The 21,978-nt window shown below is 39.1% G+C and overlaps 1 protein-coding gene across 1 annotated transcript in view; it reads left to right on the top strand.

Annotated features, from left to right (window-relative positions):
• LOC107653864 (microtubule-actin cross-linking factor 1-like) overlaps positions 1-21,978 on the top strand; it is a 92,720-nt gene that overhangs the window by 25,823 nt on the left and 44,919 nt on the right. The window contains exons 29-51 of the mRNA XM_016440725.1: positions 62-220; positions 319-534; positions 633-782; positions 889-1,179; positions 2,504-2,653; positions 2,783-3,016; positions 3,102-3,272; positions 3,876-4,217; positions 4,302-4,493; positions 4,584-4,760; positions 4,932-5,055; positions 5,856-6,055; positions 6,146-6,463; positions 6,603-6,769; positions 8,089-8,245; positions 8,344-8,455; positions 9,076-9,138; positions 10,089-10,327; positions 10,528-10,657; positions 11,034-11,233; positions 11,743-12,250; positions 12,439-13,433; positions 14,502-15,002. Of these exons, the coding sequence (XP_016296211.1) occupies positions 62-220; positions 319-534; positions 633-782; positions 889-1,179; positions 2,504-2,653; positions 2,783-3,016; positions 3,102-3,272; positions 3,876-4,217; positions 4,302-4,493; positions 4,584-4,760; positions 4,932-5,055; positions 5,856-6,055; positions 6,146-6,463; positions 6,603-6,769; positions 8,089-8,245; positions 8,344-8,455; positions 9,076-9,138; positions 10,089-10,327; positions 10,528-10,657; positions 11,034-11,233; positions 11,743-12,250; positions 12,439-13,433; positions 14,502-15,002 (5,796 nt within the window). The remainder of the gene's footprint in view (positions 1-61; positions 221-318; positions 535-632; positions 783-888; positions 1,180-2,503; positions 2,654-2,782; positions 3,017-3,101; positions 3,273-3,875; positions 4,218-4,301; positions 4,494-4,583; positions 4,761-4,931; positions 5,056-5,855; positions 6,056-6,145; positions 6,464-6,602; positions 6,770-8,088; positions 8,246-8,343; positions 8,456-9,075; positions 9,139-10,088; positions 10,328-10,527; positions 10,658-11,033; positions 11,234-11,742; positions 12,251-12,438; positions 13,434-14,501; positions 15,003-21,978) is intronic.

Below are 21,978 nucleotides of genomic sequence, written 5' to 3'. Positions count from 1 at the left end.
AAGTTTTTGTAAATTGTTTACTGCAAATTGATTCTTTTTAATCTTTTCCTTTCCTTTTCAGACCTCACTGGCTCGCCAAGAGTGCTTAGAACATGACCAACAGATTGTGGCTTTGCTTTCTATGGTGAGACACATTGAGGTCCGCCTAAAGCAGCAGCAGCAGCAACAGTCCGTTGGTCGAGGTCTCTCCACAATCGATGACATAATCAAACAGATAGAGGTAAAAGATATGTATTACAGCAAATGTTTGATATGTTGCCAATTTAACAGGTTGTTTAAGCTTACAAGTGCTGTATTTTAATTTAATTCTCTTTTCAGATGCTTTTTCTGGAAATTAGTGACCTGGAACCAGAAGTGCACAAGGACACTGAAGCAGCTACACAGCTGCTGGAGTCTTACCCTCAGGATGTTCCACCTCAGCTGCTTAAGGCCCTGGAAAAAGATGGGCGAAGCTTAGCTCGGGCTTACAGTGCAGCCAGGGACCTTGCCCAGAATACTTTGCAGGGGTTACGAGCACAACGTGATGCACTAAATGTAATAAAAATTCCTACAAAGTTTAGTTTAGAGAGTATTTTTTTCATGACAGAAAAGTTTCTTTTAAATCTCTTTGCATGATTTTTATATTTTTACAGGAAGCTGTAAGCAGTCAGCTGAAAGCTTTACTAGAGCAAGTTGATAAACTTCTTATCTGGCTTAAGGAGACTGAGACACAAATGCAGGAAGAAACAGGGGTACATGGACAGACGGTGGCCGAGATCACTCGAAAGCAACAGTTGTGCAAAGTAAAACATCGACAGTCATGATATCCTATCTAGAATTTACAGATATTTTCATTTGTAGTTACAATGATGGCATCTTTTTGACAGTCGTTCATTTTTTTCCCTACAGATGTTACAGAACTCTCTTGCTGCCCGATCCAATGAAGTCAGCAATGTGGCGTTCAATATTCAGGTGTTTATCTCTGAACATGCTCAGGACCTGTTGCCTGATCAGAGCAGGCGTCTCCTTGGACAACTGGAGCAGCTACAGAGGGTCTTTCACCAGGCTGTTGGTCTCAGTCATGCCAGGGCAGAGGCACTATCAGCCCAGCAGGCGAGAGAGAACCAACAAATGAGGAAAGAACAGAAAGAAAAAGAAGAGAGAATGGAAAAAGAGAGACAAACTACAAGGGATAGAGAGGTTTGCAAAGAGATGTATAAATGCTTGTGCTGCCAAGTTAAAAGCAAGAATATTCAATTTTACTTTTAACAGTCTCACAATCATTCAACTGGGATAAAGAAAAACTTCTAATGCATTAAGAACAGAACATTTGAGGTAACAGATAACCACAGTACTGATGCATGCATGAATACTTGTTAGCACGAATGCTGCATTTAAAAAATGTAAATAATCTTCACATGCATGTAACTATCAGTATGATCTACTTGTACAGTTAATTTTACAGCGCTATAATAATGCTGATCTGTTGTTTCAGTAATGCTTCTGCAGAACTCAACAATAACGACTTTTGTTTGCTGGCCAAGTCAAGCCAGTAGTTTAGATTTTTAGTTGCCTTAGAATTTTTTTACTGGCCCCACTGCTAAAACATTACTTTTTTAGCAACACATTTTTATGTGTCAGGAACAATAATTTAAAAATACTAATTATAAACCTTTATATTATTTTTATTTATATATTAAACGATACATATATTTATTTAGGAATTACAGAAATTACAACTAATTTTTGATGTTTTATATTTGTACCTGAAAATTTTACAACTATATTGTATTGAAAATGTACAGCTTTGAAGTGCATACTGTGCATAAGTCCAGTATTCTGTTACAGCTCTAAGATTCATACTTCAGCTTCCTACTTTTGCTAAAAAACGTTGTGTATATAATGCTGTACTCACATAGTGTATAATTATTAACTTATGCTTTCAACACTATCACAAGTCACATTTTTGACAAAACCTCATGTATATTATCCAGCTACATAACATGACCTTATTTCAATAGAAATCTTTATTGTTGAGCTTTGTTCTGTAGCCACCTGCATTACAAACTTGAGTGTGCGAGCTGCGTGTGAATGAACATAACATGTATATTAACCTGTCTGCCTTGCTCTTACAGATTGCCACAGAAGACACATTTGGAAAACACCAAAGATTTAAATGTAGCCTCACTGTATAGCTTGCTTGTTTTTAACCTTTCTTTTGTAGAAAAAGAAGAAAATATCTGAGATGTTTTAGTATTTGTCCTAAGGTCTTTTGTTTATTTTTCTGCTTCACTGGCCTGTTGTGTTTTTATTTGTTTATTTTGGTGCTTTGTGTGATGAATTTGGGCACATCATGCTCAACCAGTGTAAATTTTTTACTTTGTGTGAAATCTGGCAAGTATGAGAGTTTGGGGTAAAAACGATAGTATGATGAATACTTAGAAGTTTAAGAGAATTATGATTATAATTGATCAAATGCAAATCTTTATCACTTTTTTTACCTCCCTTTTTACCGTGGATATAGGTTGTGCAGCAGCAGAAGGCAGAATGCTGTCAAAAACTGGAGAATCTCACAATGTGGTTGGCTGGTGCTGCCAGCCTCTTGGCCAATCAGAGAGTTGGAACCGAGTCAGATGATGTGAACGAGTTACAGCAGAAGCAAAGAGAGCTTAAGGTGTGATAGCATCTGATATTTACTTCATGCAGCTATATTACACAATGTCTTGCATAAGACATTAATTGTTTTTTTTTATTTAATTGTGATGTTTGGTTTATTGTTATTGTTTATACCCCATAAATAAAGGAGGTGGAGAAGGACCTTCAGACCAAAAGTGACTTGTTGACTGAGACTATCCACTCAGTGGAGGAGTTGCTGTCTGAGCAGGGTGACAGTTTGAGTCCTGAAGAGAGGGCCAAACTACAGGGGACTCTTTCACAAATGAAAGAGAAGCACGGCTCACTTACAAACTCAGTCCGCTCTTCACTAAGTAAAGTAGACACTGCCATTGTCACAACACTGCAACAGAACACACAAAGAGTAAGCAGTTCACATTTTTTCTGTCGCATATGTCAGCATTTCTTATTCTTTTTTTAATCATTATCATATTTTCATTCTTCCCAAGGCTAAAGCAGAGGAGCAGATGCAGGAGACACAGGAAAAAATAGACACACTTCTCAGAGAATTGTCATCACTGGATGACTCAAAGAGGAGGTCACTTGGCAACACTGTCACTGACACCCCATCATCTGTACCACCGGAGAATGCTATAAATTCCCACAGTGACATGCTTCAGGTCAGATTCTTAAATTGATGTTGGTAATTATCTGTTTTACCAATATGGCAACTCAATTCTAAAGTTCATTCATGTGTTCAGTTCTAACGTAAGTTCTAAAGAAGTGGTTCTCAACCTTTTTGACTCAATTGTCCACAGCAATATTCAAAGACCCTTGACTCTTCCAGTTATTCGTGATTTACTGGATAAGGATTTAAAAAAATATTTTTTATTTCTACCTGAAAAAATATTTTAGAACTTGTCATAACTAGAAAAATATATATTCATTAAAAAAATTTAGATGAGATTTTATTGATTTTCATGACTTTTCCAGATCTGGAAATCAGACTTTTAAAAATTAGGCTACCATATATTTAAGTTTTGGAAGCCCTTGGAAGTTTGCTTAAGCCCCTTGTGGGCCCTGGCCCCCTGATTAAGAACCTTTGTCAGTTATAAAGTTCTGAAGTTGCAAAGTTTGTTTTTTAAAGTTCAATAAATTTTTTGGACAGCCCTAAAGCAAGTTCTTTCAATTGTTCAGTGTTTAGTTCCATGGATTCTAATGTTTAATATTAGTCAATCATGTCTGTCAGCAGTACCCAGTTTGCATTTTGTTGATTCCACCAGAGTGAGCTGCAGCAGTTACAAGCTCAACAGGCTCACCTTCAGCAGGTGGCCCAGTCTGTACACTCTCTCCTGGAACAGCCCGACTCCAGTGTGCCGCCAGAGGAGAAACAGCGCTTACGGGCAAAACTAGAACAATTACAGAATCAGCATCAGGAGCGCCTTCAGAACTGTCAGGACAGGCTGAGGCAGGCAGAGGCCCTCGGAGATGAGTTTGCCAAGTTTGTGCAGGAGCATGGGAACCTAGGGACATGGCTGGATCAGAGTGAACAAGAGCTACGTTCACTCGGTGAAGGGGAAACTGATGCAAAGGGCCTAAAAGATAGGATTGAGGAGCACAAAAAGGTATCAAAATATGGTCTAACATAATAAATTTACTTCAGGTAGAAAGTAAAATACTTTAAGAATGTGTTTCTCTGTATTTTACAGCTTGCAGAAGATGTCATCTGTCACAAAGCAGATCTGCGCTTTGTGACAATCTCTGGGCAGAAGGTTCTGGATTCTATCCAGGGGGCCTTGGAGAAGGTGGGCAGTATGGATCCAGCTCTGGAGGAAACCAGACACCTAGTGAGTGGCAAGCTCCAAGACGCCACACAGCGCTATGGTTCATTACACAGCAAGGTGGGTACAAAACAACCTTGTATTCTTTCAGTCAACAATGACATATTATGGGCTGAAGAGATACAGAATCTTGTGTGTTCCTTCTTTCAGTCCTCAGAGCTTGGCACCCGTCTCTCAGGTCTCCTGGAGCGATACCAACACTACCAAGATGAGGCTGGCTCTTTAGTCTCCTGGCTGAGCACTCAGGAGCAAAATCAGAGTGTATTTAAAGCCAGCGGAGAGCAAACAGACACTCAGACATTGCAGCATACGCTCAGTACTGTACAGGTTGGGTTATTAATGCTTTTCTGGCTAAAATATTTGAGGAAAACTCACAAACAATTTTACCATATGGATAAACTAGTGGAAACGATCACCTAAGCAAAATGTAGTTTCCATACTCTCTTAGGAATCATCATAATTAATCAGCTTATTATCTCTTCTGCTGTATTTTCTTAGCTGTTGCAGGATGAGTTGGCAGAGCGTTCGGTACAGCTTGAGAAGGTCAGGAGGGCAGGAAAAGAGCTGGTCAGCACTCAGGAGTCCCCTGCTCTCAAAAATGCAGATATTAACAATCTTACAGGTAATTTCATTCTCAGTATCAGGAAATAATTTACTTGAAAGAGTGTTCATTCCACCAGGAAATTGAAATGAGCACAGTAAAGTGCTCACCAAGGCTGTTTTTTTTATTTATTTTTTTATAAAAAATACAGTAAAAACAGTAATATTGTGAAATCATTTTATTGCGATTCAGAATATCTTTTCTATTTGAATATATTTTAAAATGTATTTTATTTTTGTGGTTTAAAAGTAGAATTTTCAGCAGCCATCACTCCAGTCTTCAGTGTCACATGATCCTTCAGAAATCATTCTAATCTGCTGATTTGATGCTCAAAAAGAAATTTTATTGATATCAGTGTTGAAAACAGTTGTGCTGCTTAATATAAAACATTTTTTCTTTGGATTTCTTGATGAATAGAAAGAACAGCATTTATTTGAAATATAAATATTTTATAACAGTATGAAAGTTTTTACTGTCACTTTTGATAAATTCAATGTATCCTTGCAGAACAAAAGTTTTAAATTCTTTCAAAAAAAATTCTTAGCGACCACGAGCATCCAATTGAGCATCCAATTAACCCAACACGGCAATATTGGCTCAGTCAGTGACGTGTTTCACAACTCACTGGAATATTTGTTTTTGACTGGTAGATAAAGTCACTGTGATTTTAGTTTGATTGACAGTATAATTTATAGTGATTTTTCCAAAATACCCTTTTAAAAATAATACAAGACATGATCTGGTTTTTATTTTGTGCTACTGACCTTCTCACTTTATGTTGTCCTTTACATATATTTTAAACTTCCTCTTGGTCATTTCAGATACTCTGGAGAAGCGCTTTGAAATCCTGTCTAATTCAGTGTCAGTGAGAGCCGAACTGCTTCAAACAGCTGTTGCCCAATCAGTCAGCGTTCAGGAGGGGCTTAAAGCACTGCTGGCATGGTTAGATGGACTACCTTTATCACCTGGCGCAGTCCAGGCCACCGCTCAAGCAGTTCAGGATGCCCTGACACAAAATCAGGTATTTTGATAAATGTACCATCATAATCATAAGTAAAACTTTCCTTAACCAGGTATTATGTTTTCTACAAACATGGCACTTCCCCCTCAGAAAATACGTCAGGAGCTGCTTTCAAGGCAGGGCAGCCTGGATGCAACTTTGGACTCTGTGTCCAAGCTTCTGAAGTCTGCAGATGCATCGACAGCGTCTGGCCTGCAGGGGGCACTACAGGACCTGAGTCAGCGCTACACTGCGGCCCAGGCCAAACAGGCTGAAAGAGAGACTGAGTTGCGAGGACTTTTGCCCAAGTTGGAGAGCTTTGAGCGACAGAGTGCAGATCTCCACAGCTTTACGCAGAGTCGAGAAAGGGCTCTCAGCCCAGTAGGCCAACCTGACTGCAGTGTGGATGACTACAGACAGACCATAGAGGTTAGCGAATTAGGTTTTCCACATATGTGGCCACATATTTCTGTGGAAAACCTTTTCACATATTACACACTTTCTGAAAGATTACATGTTTATTGGCAGATGTCCAAAGGTATCATCATTTATCTCTTTTTCGTTCAAGGAGGTGAGATCAGAAATTACCCAAGAGTCGAGTCAATTAAAGTCATTTGTCGAGCTCGGTTCAGACCTAAGCCAGTCTGGGATCCTTGCCAATGTACAAAGCCTTCTGGACACAGCCAAAGAGGTTTCTGAGGACTTTGCACGTTTGGAATCCAATGTCAATGAGAGGTGAGTGGAAAGAGTTGTGAAAACATTATATTCCACCAGTGTTATTTTAGTATTGTTTTCCTGCATGATTATAATTTGTATTAATATTAATACAATATTAATTAGCTTTTATTTTCATATTTTTAGGTTTCATTTTAATTCTAGTTTAATTTTTAGTAATGATTGATGTTTTAAATATTAATAATTAAGTCTAGGTTTTTGTTTTTATTTTTTTCAGTTTAGTGAATTTAATGCTTGAACCAATTTAAAACGTATTTCAATTAGTTGCCAAAGCAACATTTCTAATTTTCATTTAGTTTAAGTTTTTTCTCAAATGTTTATTTGATTTTAGTTCAGCTTTTTTTCAGTTGGCAAATTGTTTTAAATAGTTTTAGCTAACAAATAATAACCCTGTCTTCCACATTTAACCTCTCTCTCCAGACTAGAAAAAAAATTAATGCTGTAATGAAATATTCAGGATATTGTAATATTGTCCCCCTTAATGTCAGTTACAGTCATGAGTAGAATAGTTAGTCTGTTCTAAGCTGTTCTCTGTGTCATAGTTTCATCTTGAAATGTGATGCCACGCCAACTCTAATTGCTTTGACATTTGACATGTGACAAAAATAAGACCAATCTCATAAAGACAGTATGGATGGGGGCAGAATACTCTCAGCCATAAAAAAATAGCATCATGCTAACCCAGTTTGACACCACTGTATCCGCCGTTATGGAAACCATTTGGCCACATCCCTCCTTAAGATGCCAGACTGGGGCTCCAAGCATTTCAGATGCCCTCAGAGACATAAAACAGTCGGTCATGTGTTCAAGTCTAAATCTACTCCACATATCTCTAGGAATACTAGTGAGTGGGAAGTGGGATTATTGTAATATAAACTGAATGTAAAGGGTAACATGTTGGGACATGACTTCTGACCCTAACAATGGTAGAGAGGCATGCTGTCCACATTAAGAGTCTGGAGTGGAGTCTGGCATGCAATGTCCTGATCTATCACCATGACCTAAAATAGTAGCATACAGTGTTGACATTAATAGGAGGTCAAAGATGTCTGGTTGTGTCCTTTTACAAGAAATTTTTTTCATGTAGAATTTCTGCTTTTTAAGGTGTGCTCTGAATTTTTTCCTCATTAAGATATTTTAAATTAAGAAAGGAATAATGCGTTTGAAAAAGAAGATGAAGTCCATTCACAAAAGCGGTTTTATTTTACATGGAGCAAGTTGTCTCATTGGACCCAGCATTGTGTTACCATTAACAAAACTGAATCTTTTTTTAATGGTTTGTTGATATTCATATAACTTTTTTCCTGTGTCCTTCACAGATTTGATTCCATCCAGAGCTGCGTCCAGCAACTGGCGGAGTTCCGCTCTCACTCTGGCTCGCTCCTCAGGTGGCTGCAGACAGTACAAGAACAACTTCCTGCCAAAGAGCCCAATCTAAGCACAGAAAGCCTGCAGAGAAGAGCACAGCAGCTTAAAGTAGGACTGTAGTTCTCTCTATTTACGGTGTTCTGACATCAGTTTCTGTTTTTAGCGAGGTGAGCTGTAATTAACATGTCTTATGAATTTACTTGTAGGATCTACTCACAGAATGGGAGACCCAAGGAAGCCAAGTTCAGGAGTTGAACAAGACCAGTTCACAACTGGAGAACTTGATTATTAACATCACATCCCCCAAGAACAAGGCTGGTAGGCAAAACAACATTATGGAAGTTCAGGGCCAATGCTCCTTTTTGTCTGTAGCTAGTACTTTGTGTTTCCACTGTGACATATTTGGTCCCCAAATCACCACTTATAGAGGATAGTTCACTCAAAAATGAAAACTGTCATCATTTACTCACCTTCATGTTCAAAACTAGTTAGCCTTTCTTTCAAGGGAAACAAAATTCTAATTTATAAAAAAAAAAAACTGGCTATAAGTATGAGCAAAAGCTTGATTTATGTTCTTAATTGTAGTTTTTATGGTGCTTTTTCATCCTTTCCCAATTAATTTATTACTGCATGGAAAAAAGCAATCCGTACGTTGCTCAATGTTCTCCTTTTGTGCTCCATGGAAACAAAAAAAAGTGATACCAGTTTGGAATGACATGAGGGTGAGTTTTTGAGTGAATTATCCCTTTAAGCATCTATCACCTTCCAAAGTACTAATTTTGAGCACACTATGTTTGTATATGTGTCTGTGTCTAAATCTTCTGTGTTGAGTATGTCTAGCTGCTTGTGTGTGTGTGTGTGTGTGTGTGTGCTGCTCCAGCATGCCTGTGAATTATTGTGGCATTGTCTGAGCGTGTGTCTGTGTGTCTTTCTCCCAGGTGTTTCCCAGCTCAATGGTGCTACCAGCCCCAACAGTGTTAATGGCATTCACACCTGTAAAGGTGAGCTTCCTCCACACCTTTAGCCAGTGAGCTGTGCAGCATCCACGTCACTGGAGGCTTTCCTCTATTAGTCATTTCCATTTGTTCTTCCCCTCTCATGGATAACTCCACATCTCTCTTCTTCTTTACCCTTTCACTCACTCTCCCTATTTTTCTTTGCATTGCTTCTTGTCCTGTTCTGTTAGTTTGCTTTAAGAGTATGTGCAGATTTGTGTCATCTGTCTTTGTGCATATATGACCAATTTGTCCAATCATTTAGGCTTTCTTTCATGCTGATGGTGCACATAAATCTGGTGCAAAGGACTGTTAACTCTGTTCACATTTTGCAAGTAATCAGTTTGTCTAGTCATTGTAGTCAATATCCAATATATTGGTTCCCATTGTAGTGCATCGACAAAACTGCAAGAGTAATGTAATGTCAAAAATAATGAATATTTTTGTGGTTTGGAGGGGGGTTTTTTTCTATGGAGCCTCACACATGGCATATATATTGTGGCCACGGATTTAAGAATTTGTTCTTGCAGCTTGCTAATTTGTTCCCTCTTTTCAGGTAAAAAATAATTGGAAACAAATTAGTACAATGTGGCCATGATTTATCTAAAACAAGGCAATTAATTAATGAAACGTCCTTGATTTTACTAAAACAAGGGTGAGTGTTACTAAAACATCCACAAATTAATAAATTATGGAGCAAATTCTTAATTTGTGACCGCAATAAATGTTATGTTCCACATATCATGTGCAGAACTCCATATGTTGTTCTTCACAACTGAATGGATTTTAGTCCAGTTAGTTAAAAAATAAAAGATTTATTGAAATGCTTAACCTTCAGCTTATATATCATTGCATGAAGAATAGCACAAACATGATGCAGTTTTATAACTATTTGGCCTTGTCATTGGCCTGCTCTGATTGTACTTACGTCAACATTCCTTCGCTCTTACCCTCAGACTTGACTGAGATCCAGGTGGCAGTGGCAGATGTGAACTGCATGTATGAGCAGCTGGGCAGTGATCTGAGGGAAAGGAAGGGTAGGCAAGAGGCCTCTCTTGACCTGCGGCAGAAGGCCAGGCAGGGCACTGAGGCACTCATCCAGTGGCTGAGCCCCCGTGAACAGAGCCTGGCACAAGGGCAGACCGCCTCACCTTCTCGGCCAGAGGTGGTGCGTGCTCAAGCCCAAGAGACTAAGGTATCATTTTGAGAGAATTTAATACTTTCTTAACAGTGGTATAAAAACTACATGCCCCCACAGTAATCCGGCAAATTTGTTTTCGTTTTCTGTAATTTTTCTGCAGTGTTTATCCCATAGTTCTCTAAAGGATTGTTAATCAGTAGGCTAGCAATCATTGATTACATTGTGACAGCTGACAGTCAGGTATATGTTTCCAGGTTTTGTTTTCTGAACTTGCCGAGCATTCTGGGAAAGTGGAGGATCTGAAGAACATTCTCAAGCAGCTAATAACAGATAATCCAGACTCTCCTGAAGCTGAGACATGGAAACGTCAGCTTGAAGACATAGGTCAGTGAAGTGTTTTAAATGCATTTCCATTGAATGGACTTTGTCCCTGTAGCAATAATTAACTATAACGACAGAATAGTACATTAATATTCATTTGCTGGTCACAAGGTGAGAGTTGGGTGCAGGAAATGGAAGGCTGAAAATAATGTACTGTAATTTCCAAGAAGAGCTCTGACCTTGTCTTTTTCAAATCAAATATCCTGAACTTTTATTCTGGTGTTCTATTTGTTGTCAAAGTGCAGCCTGTGCAGGGATTTTCTTTATCTATTGTATTTCAGTATATTTATTAGTACATTTAATATTTTAGTGTCATCGTTTCTGAAGCATCAGGCTTGGTCCTTGTGATATTTGTTCTAAATATTGCTCTTTCTCCTAGACTCACGGTGGACGAAGGCCAATCAGACTGCAGCACAGAAGCAGACTGAATTGGAGGTGTGTGCTGATAGGCTTGATAGTTTTGCTGCAGCAGCCAGTCAGCTAGGACCATGGCTACGAGAGAAAGAGCTGATGATGAGTGTATTAGGCCCACTGAGTATCGACCCCAACATGCTCAACACACAGAAACAGCAAGTGCAGGTAAACTAATCTTCTTCTTTTGTCTACCAAATTACAGATTGGACAGGAAATCTATAAATATCACATTATAGGGGTCTATTCATAATGTTCATTAAATACAAATTATTAAATACAATTTAAACACACTGACAGTGTCTGTTACATTGTCAAAAAATAATTTCCACCAATAAAAGTAGTCCTACTTCAAAAGGCAAATAAATTATTGATCAGTGACGTTATTTAATAAAATAGTTCATGCAAATGTTTTATCAAAAAACAAACTTTTACAATAAAAAAATAAGTTTTTAAAAACTATGTTTGCTTATATTCTTCTCTATTAAGTGTATTACTGTCAATTATTTTTGTTTTTTGTTTGTTTGTTTGTTTGTTTTTATGAACAGAATAAAAAAATTGGTATTTGACATCATGCCTCAGATTTTCATTCAAAAAAATCAAATGAAACGTTTTGTTCTCAATATCGTATCCGCTTCAACAAAAATCACTTTAAATTTCTTTCTTTATTCTGTCAGTTCATGCTACGTGAGTTTGAGACACGGCAACCCCAGTTTGACCAGCTGACTCGGGCGGCAGAGGGAATCCTCTCCCCGTCTGGAGACGAGGCTTCTAGAGATGGACAGGACCTAGAGGAGGTGAGGCAGGAGCTGGCAGACGTTTCACAGCAGTGGGAAGACCTCACCGCTCGTCTCACCGGCCGTTCACAGCAGATCGACCAGGCGCAGGGAACCAGCGAGTGCTACCTGGCCCTGCTCAGGGAGCTGTCTCAGAGCATGGCCGATCTAGGTGAGAGGCTGGATGCGCAGACCTCTCTAAGCGCTCAGCCTGAAGCCCTGCGCCGTAGGCTTCAGGAAACTGGGGAGATCCGTGCTGTGCTGGAACAGAGACGAGGTCAACTTGCCCAGGCTGAGCAGCTGTGTTTGGAGCTCAGCACAATTGTGGCCGAACCATATCTCAGAGATGAGTTACACAAGAGATTGGAGAGTGTGAGTGGGCCCCTCAAAAACCTAGAAGAACGGGCTGGTGAGTAACAGTTTGAAAATGAAGAAATTAAGACATAAATATTCGTATTGTAATTTAAAAAAAATTCCTGTGTCTTTTTATTTCACAATGTATATCACAGAAAAGCAAATTGTCGCAATGTCAGTTTTTTTCCAGTATCGTGCAGCATGTGCATAATATTAACAGTCCCCCTCACTGCTGTCTTTCAGCTGATGGCTTGTCCCAGCTGCAGGCTGCCCTGTCCAGCACTCAGCAGTTCCAGCAGATGTTTGACGAGCTTCGTGGCTGGTTGGACGGGCAGGCTGGGAATCACACCGCTGGGGATTCTGAAGGCCTTCCTTGCCAACCTGATGCTCTAAAGACCCTTTTGGCCCAACAAGAGGATCTCCAGCGAGCCATAGCACAACAACGTGGATCCTATGAGCTCATCCAGGCCGAGGGGACATCTTTGCTAGCATCCCTCCCTGCTGGAGATGAGCGATTAGCCCTACAGACTCGACTAAACACCTTAAGGCAAGACTGGGAGGGCATAAACCAACAAACCTCTAATAAACATAGTCGAATAAAAGAGACACTGTCCCGTGCTGAGCTGTACCAACAACATCGCAATGAGCTTGTACCTTGGGTTGCAGAATGTGAGGAAAGGGAGGCAGAGATCCACCCATCACTGGATCCCTCCACCTTAGACGAGGCTTTGCAAAAGGCTAGACAGTTGAGCCTAGACTTGGATCGTCGTCGCCGCCTCTTAGATTCTCTGAACATGGCAGCAGATCAGCTGCTGGAGCAGAGCTGTACTGGTGAAGAGGAAGTGATGGATGAAAAAGCCCAACTTAATCGCAGGATAGATGGTCTCTCTGAGCGACTACAGGGACGCACGGCTCAGATAGAAGAGTTGGGAAGCAGACTGAAGGAGTTTGAAGATGGGAGACTGGCTGTGGAGAGAAGACTCGAGGCAGCCAGACATCAGATCGAGGTTCAGGAGGCGCTTGGGCCGCAAGCTTGTAGCAACAAAAGCCTGGAGCGTCTTCGTAGCCAACAAGAACTGTTAAACTCTATACAGCCACAGGTAGTATACCTGCAAAATCTGGCTCTGGGGCTACTCCAGGATGCGCCCGAGATCTCCAGGGCCGGCGAAGATGGTGGCCAGAGGCTGTTGCAGCAAGCTCGTGATGCGGAAAAAGAGTTTGAAGAAGTTACTGAGAAGGTGAGAGAAATCTGCACATGATCAGGAGCCTCTGGAATGTGCCAGGACTGAAGCGGTAGTTGGGATGTTATATATAACCTGATCTGTAGTTTAAGTCTGCGCTCATGTCATGTTTGCTGAAAATAAGACGCCGTCTTTTTCTGGCTGTTGGTCTAAATTTGTCTTGTTTATTTTCATAATAGCTTGTATTCAAGATTTGCCGCCAAAAGTTTAAGTATTTAAGATTAAAATACAATACAAATACAATTGTGCAATACTGCATGTCTATGCAGTACATTTTGAACATTTCATTTTTAAAAAATAAATATACTTATGTTGTAAGTGTAGCACATTTTTATTGTAATGTTATTTAAAAGTATTTACATAACAGCAAGATATTTATTAGAATAAGCCTCTAAGGATAAAAATAAAGAGCTAAAGTTAGCTATCACTTAGTGAGGGATTGCGAGTTAGCCACACCAACTGGAAGTTAATTTTAATATCACTTATTTATTCGTCTTTTGAAACTTGTTTTCATATCGATTTCTGCAATTTTATAAAACAGGATTATTATCTTTTAGATTGAGAAACCAAATAACACAAAAAACACCACAGAATTGATCAAATCCATTACTAAAACTTTCTGCTGTTTTTTTTTCACAAAAACTGTCACTTCCTGGAGAATGTTGTAATTGAGGAACTGTGTTTTGTTAGTTAAGGGGATATTACATACTGATAGGATGGAAAATTAAATTTGAGAAACAGGAAAGCCCTATATTTTAATTTTAAACGGTCTTCCCAAGAACGTATGTTTAAAACATCTCAGGAATGATTGAGTATTTCTTAGTATATTGGCAGTGCTTTATGTTAAAAGCACTCAGGGATGTGGCAAAAATTACAATATGCGCTTAAACCAAAAAGGTGAAATGCGAATGAAAAATTCAGGCATATTATGTAATATTATTACTGCGTATATTAATATGCTTATCCAGTATATTTAGAAACATATGATTGGTCTACTGCATAGTAGGAATGACCCACAACTTCATCTCTATTTACCTGCAATTGTCCCTTCTCTTTCCCCCACAGACAGAGCAATGCTGCTTATCCTTGGAGTCCCGGTTGCAAGGTGTGGGAGAGGTCCAGTCACATGTTCGAGATGTTTTCTCCCGCCTGGCTGATTTGGACGATGAGTTGGACAGCCTTAGCCCTGTGGGACGGGATACTGACTCCTTGGCCTCACAGGCTGATGCTGTTAGGGGCTTCCTGAGTCGACTCAGTGCCCTCCGTGCCGAGCTAGAGAGTCATGGTGGAGAATGCACGACTATGCTGCGTAGAGAGGGAAGCTCTCCTGATCTTCTGGCCCTCAGGCGAGAGACTGAAGCACTAAGCAGACAGGCAGGCAAGCTGGCAGAACGGGGCCAGAACCGTCTGGCACTCATAGAAGCCGCAGAAGAGCGAATGAAGGAGTTCTACGCCCGTCTAGCTGACCTACAAGGGTTGCTGGGACGGGCAGAGGAGGTGCTGGACACACAGGCCGTCGTGGGGACAGAAGTGGAGGTCATCAAACAGCAGCTTCAGGAATTCAAGGTAGGAAAAGATTTTGCAAACTGTATATTTTTGTCTGTACTGTATCCATCATTTGCAGTATCAGATTGCTTTCTGTGCTAACCACTGTATGCTAACAATGTTCGTGTGGCACAGGCGGTTCTAAAGTTTCAGTCTTAGAGGGGCTCAACCCTCCTACCTAAACATGAGCTCATGTGGCACGGATGATTATTTCTTGATTTTTTCCATATCTAAACAAGGTCTAGCTTATGTTGTGCACCATGTGGTTTACCCAAGTATGACGTGTTCCTGAATGAACCAGCCTTCTCCTGAATTCAGTGGACAGTGATTTGCAGATGATGCAGGATGATGTTCCTGAACCAGCAAAGGATGTTGATCCAGAAACATGTTCTAATTGTGTAAATCACATCAAGCCAGGGCTGTGGGACGTGGGGGAAAAAAATCAAATTGCGATTTTTCTGATTTAAAAAAAAAAATGTTAGTGATTAAATGGGATTTTTTTTTTTTACTATAAAATAATAATAATAATAATAATACTAAATAAAAGTATCAAACAAAAGATATATTACTATTGTAATATTTCAATATAAAATAAATAATACATATTTTAAAAATAATAATAATAGTTTATTTTATAGTACAACTATAAAATTACAATACTAATATTTATGGTCTTAATTTCTACATTTTCAAATATTAAACCATAAGCAACCCAAACTCACATCACATTGCAGAGATGGAATTTATGTGGAGCACGGTTTGCTGCAAACCCAACAGCTCTGAGACACTGAAAACACCAGATCATGAGCTGCTTGAGCAAATCATTTCACTTCACTCTGAAACGCATTCTGCATGTTTATATAATTAAATCACAATAAGCCGTAGCGTGGTTTTAGTTTCATTTTGGTCAGTTGTAAAGCCCTCTAGAGTATGCATGTTTAAAAGATATTATATACATTTTTGTATTACTGCAGGATGAAGGCTCTCGCCCTTAATAAATCCTTCTTTACCAACATGTTCTTGCTGTTTTCTTCTCATCATGTTCTCTGTGATGGTGGCAAGAGAATAAGGAGAGACATGTGAGCTCTTAAATCCTCAGAGTGGGCAGCTTGAGTTCACCTTTCCTCCCCTGACCGTCTGATGAAATGTCTGTATCTCACTTACTCATGCCTCTTGAGGGTGGCGAAAGAAAGGAGAGTGTGAGAGTGAAGAGGTGTAGGTGGAAGTGGGAAGGAGTAGAACTAAGGAAATGACGGATGTTGTGGGCGTCCGAGACCTCCAGGAGCAGGAGAGTGAATCAGTGCTGTACAAAATATGCCTTGCTGAGACTGAATCATTCCTTCCTCCGCCATGTTTGATTGCTCAGCAACAACAGTATGACTAGTTTGAAATACTTTGAGTGGTATTGAGGTAGTCCAGTGAACTTTTAGTAACATTTAAAGATTTTAAATAGCAATAAACATTTAGTACTTTCAAAGTTCTTGGAATTTGGAAGGGTGAAATTTGTCACTGTGATTTGCGTTCTTTAGAGATGTTGTAATTTCCTGCTAGGAAAATCTTCCATTGCAGGTTCTTTTTAATAGTACTGCATCCCACTGAGTGCCAACACAGAAAGCTCATTAAAGATGTCAGCACTGTGATGGACACTGAGCTAAATCTGACCGCACAACTAATCTGTGTCAGTCCATAGCGTCAATATGGGAGCATAAGAAGGGAGGGGGTCGGGGGCAAGAACCCTCTGTAGTCCACCCACTTCCAGCTCTACCTTATTTAAAACACTAACCCACTTCTAATCTATCCACCTACAACACATTTAAGCGATTGATGGTGATGGTGAAATGTGATTGGAGAAAAAGACAGAGGAGAAACTTTGATGTGTAAAAGTCATGTGAAGGGTGCAGACAGATTCACAGATTTACACATACTAGCAATCAATAGTGTGTTCGGTGATTCATCCAAGTGTTTTTTTTTTCTTTTTCTTCCACAAAAATATTAAGCAACAATTAAGCATATTAATCAATATTCAACATTGATAATAATAATAAGAAATGTTTCTTGAGCAGCAAATCAGTATATTAGAATGATTTCTGAAGGACCATGTGAAACTGAAGACTGGAGTAATGATGCTGAAAATACAGGATATACATGACACATACCTGACATTTTTAAAATATATTTCACAATATTAATGCTTTTACGTTATATTGATCTAATAAATTCAGCCTTTTTGAACATAAAAAAAATCTTTCTGACCCCAAACTTTTGAACTGTAGTTTAGTGATTGGTAAGGCATCAGTTTTAATCAGCCAAGCAGGCAGAGTTATTGATCAGGGCTCAGATATGAATTATGCATATCCGAGTTATTATGGATTGTGGGCGGTATATTGGTCTGTCATTAGTTAAATGTTTTATTTTTAATGAAGTGTCCTTGATTTGTCTTCATGTATTACTTTGTAGAAACTTGGATGACTGAGGAAGTCTTGAGAAATTCTTTTGTCTCTTCCTCATGCTTTTTTCCATTTTTGAGTATTTCTGCTGTTCTACTCCCTGTCTACCCACTTGCTTGTCTCATACCTTCACTCAGCGCATGTGGATGTCTAATCAATACAGGGGTGAAGTAGGGTTTAAGTATTAAGTCAAACCAGGACAAAAATATAAGCATATATAGTACAATAGGCTTTAAAAGATGGGATGGGATAAACTTTCCCAGTCTTTCTTAGTATGGTAGATTTCTATTTCCATTGGGAAATATCGCTTTAAAAATAATAATGAGCAGATGCTTGGTTGTGTCTTTATAAATGCTCATTCTGACTTTGTGTGACATGCACAGCAATTGGTATTGCAAACAAAGGCAATGGAAAATTACTTCTTCTTAACATTGTTCTTGTGACCTTGAAGGCCTTGAAATAAAGACAACCACATATCTCTAACTCATGAAGACAATGCAAGATGCAGTGTGAGCTATAACACTAAAAGCAAAACAATATGTCAAATTATTTTTATACCTTTTATTATTTTTTATACAAATAAATATAAATGTCAGTTAAAAATTAAAACATTATTTAAAATATTTAAAAAATATAAATATTAATTTTATATATTTTCATTAAAGAAAAATACTGAGACATTCATAAAATAATGTTAATTTTTCACTTAAATGCTTATGCTTATATTAAAGTTAAGCTGCATGAATATCATTTGTAACAGGAAAAAAATTATTACATTTGAAAAATACATTTTCACAAGTGGACTTTTGAACCCCACTGTATGTATTTGCATTCTATAGGTTATTTTTAGGAAGCTGTGGAATGGGATCTCATTTATTACAAAGGGGAAGAAGAGAGAAAAACGAATAAAATGTGTTCAGAAAGACATCTTTGGTATTCATCCAAGCTGGCTGCCAGCATTCGTCATTTTTCCATCCTCTCTGCCCCATTTCTCTCCTTTCGTCTACCACTTTGTAATGAAACATTGTAGGATAAATTTTAGTGCAGCCCGTTTGTCTGCCACAAAATAGACTGCTCTCATTTTCGCCTCGCCCCACGCAAGACAGACTCCATTTCAAAGACACCAAATCCAAATGATGTCATTGCTCAAAGGGGCGGAGAGGGGAGGGTGATCCCGTGTGTGTGTCTGAGAGTTTTTTGTTGTTGTGTAAGCTCCGTCGGGGCAGCTGCGGGTGGCATGGGGTATTAAGAGAAGGTGTCAGATTAGTCAGTATCATTGTTTAGCTTTTCAACAATGAGCGTATTGAGATGTCGTGGAAATCGGCTGGAGAGAAACAGGGAAACTTGTCACACTTGTGACTTGAATGTGAAATGTCTTGCCGGTGTCGTCTGGTGCTTCCTGTCTGGATATGTTCTCATATTTAGCAGCAGGTTGGCGTGTGCTGTAGGATGAGATGTAGACACAGAAGGTGTGTTTGTATGTTGTGGGAGTGTGCCCGCAGGTCCATGTGTGAGAATGTTTCTAATTCCAGTCCGTGTGGAGCGTCCGGCATCCCAGCTGTCTCCCCTCCCTAGACCCTGCAAACGCACTCACACACGTTCTCATAAGCAGGGTGTGGTTGCCCCCTCTCCCTAAAATTCCTGTCCCTTATGTACCCTTGTGCGCTCCCATGTCGCCCGGTCCCAGAGCAGCTGAGGCTTGAGCCGGCGGTGCGGGATAAAGTGCTAGACTGGAGTAAAACGAGGGCCCCCTGTCCAACTGGGAATTCCTTTGAAGGGCTGTTGGGATGAGGGAATGGCTTCTAAATCACATCAGGTTGTCCATGCTGTCCTCACCCTCACTTATATCATGACTTATATCATGTCACCCTCGCTTATATCTTCACTCCCTTTACTCTTTCCATCCCTCCCTCACTCCTGCCGGTTTGTCTATTTTTATTGACCTCTTTTTACGTAGTTTGTGATCACATATTTTTTCCTCCACAATAACATCTGCAGAGACTGTCATGACCTGCCCTACCCCCACCCAAACCTTAGGGGTTTCCCTCTAACATCATCAATCTTGTGGCCTCACAGTCACATGAAGCAGATTAGCACTGATTATTTTTCTGGAAGAATTCATTTATCACTATTGCAGTAAGGTAATGCAAAGTTCTTGCAATATTAACATATACTGAATATTAACATGGTTAATCTCATGAAAAAAAAACTCCCAAATAAAATGAATAACATAAAAAGTAATAATTTACATTAAAGGGGTCATGAATTGTGAAATAAAATTTCCCTTGATCTTTTGTGACATGTAAGAGGTCATTGTACTATAAAAATATCCTGTAATTGTCAGAGCTCAGAACTTCCTTTTATTGAAGCCAAGATCAGAAAACGACTCTCATTATGTCACATTATGACATAAAAGTGCAACGAAAGCCCACCTCTGCAGAATCAGATCAATGCCTACTTCTACGTCATCGTGTCTTTGGCCCCGCCCACTGGAGCATTAGTGAGATGAGAAGGAGAGAAAAGCAATACAGGAGCACTGGACTAAAAAATAACTTCACCTTCCACAGTGGATCCTAATGCTTGGAAAGTGCTTATTTATTTTCAACTATGAGGATGTCTAAGTAGAACATTATTTGTTTGTTCAGTACATCTCACTGTGAATTTTTTGGTAAATCAGTCGCATTTTCGGTGCGGACTTTGCAAATAGACTTTTTCTGTAAGGTACGGATCCGACCATAGATTGTAAAAAAAGATCCGACAGTAATACCACAACATGTAAGTGTTCCTTCTAATGTTTAAGCGTCGGTAAATCAAGCCAGTGACTAAACAGTCAACTACACATTGTTTCTCTGAGTAGCGTGAAAATAATCTGTTATTTAAATTGTGATTAAATTATATACAGAAAGCGATCAAAAAACACTCCCTTTATAATTGCTGGAGCTTTCAATCACACAGCGCGAGTTTATTATCAATTACGCAGTCTACACTGCACAATGAATCTCTTATTTACATAATGTTTATACTGTTAGTTGTGATGAAAGCATTCGTGAGTCAACAGTCTGTCATCGGCTACAATTAACCTTTCATGCGACGGGAGTAGATCTAAATATAATGCTGTAATCAACACTTTTCACGATTAGTTAATCTCAGCAGCTGTAATAGTAAAAACGTAGTAAAAGTTTTCGAGACAGCTCCACGTGTAATAGGCTACTTACTTCGTATTTCAGCCAATCATAGCTGTGGGTGTTTCCTTTGAAGTCTCAGAGCAGACACGCCCCTTCCAACAGAGCGCTCAAATCAGAGGGCTAAAATCAGGGTAGAAAAAGCCCTTTTATTACAAAATGATGACCATTTTTGATGTAAAAATCATAGTGACATTATAAGTGCACCTCAAGAAAAAAATGCAGTTCATGACCCCTTTAAGTGCAACAAATCTTACCATGATGTATACTTACACACATTTTGGATATCCTGTCGACCCAGAGATCCTATCGAACTTTCAGTTGGGTCTAGTTAGATAACAGTATTCCAATCTTTGCTACAGTCTATGATTGTGATGATGATATGTCTTTTGTAGCCTCATACAGCTTTTTGTGTTTTTTTTTTGTGCCATCTCCGTGATCTCTGATGTCATTCTAGTATTATTTATGTTTCTGTGGAACATCTTCAACTTCAGAGTGAAAGTTCTGTAAATTTAATGTTTCTGTCAGCCTGCTCATTTTCAGTTTCTTTTTTGCACTAAAGGTTTGATTAATTTAGGATAACATGATTAGACTAATCTGATGACTTATTTCTCTAAATTGACCCTGTTCTATACATCACACACTGGCATTCAAGTGTATGTGCACATGCGTGTGTTATGTCATGCTCTCTCTAGCTGTTCCCATTGCCTGATATTGTTTCAGCTGTTGTGCATTACTCTGGCATTCCATAGAATAGCCCACTTTCCCTTCCAGTTATTCTCAATTAGCTCACCAACAGAAATAAATAGGAACTTAAAGGGTTAGTTCACCCAAAAACGAAAATGATGTCATTAATTACTCACCCTCGTGTTGTTCGAAACCTGGCTACTTACTTCGTATTTCAGCCAATCATAGCTGTGGGTGTTTCCTTTGAAGTCTCAGAGCAGACACGCCCCTTCCAACAGAGCGCTCAAATCAGAGGGCTAAAATCAGGGTAGAAAAAGCCCTTTTATTACAAAATGATGACCATTTTTGATGTAAAAATCATAGTGACATTATAAGTGCACCTCAAGAAAAAAATGCAGTTCATGACCCCTTTAAGTGCAACAAATCTTACCATGATGTATACTTACACACATTTTGGATATCCTGTCGACCCAGAGATCCTATCGAACTTTCAGTTGGGTCTAGTTAGATAACAGTATTCCAATCTTTGCTACAGTCTATGATTGTGATGATGATATGTCTTTTGTAGCCTCATACAGCTTTTTGTGTTTTTTTTTTGTGCCATCTCCGTGATCTCTGATGTCATTCTAGTATTATTTATGTTTCTGTGGAACATCTTCAACTTCAGAGTGAAAGTTCTGT

The sequence above is a fragment of the Sinocyclocheilus anshuiensis genome, unplaced genomic scaffold (assembly GCF_001515605.1).
Source record: "Sinocyclocheilus anshuiensis isolate Anshui unplaced genomic scaffold, SAMN03320099.WGS_v1.1 scaffold223, whole genome shotgun sequence".
NCBI lineage: Eukaryota > Metazoa > Chordata > Actinopteri > Cypriniformes > Cyprinidae > Sinocyclocheilus > Sinocyclocheilus anshuiensis.
This window is presented reverse-complemented; position numbering and strand designations above follow the sequence as displayed.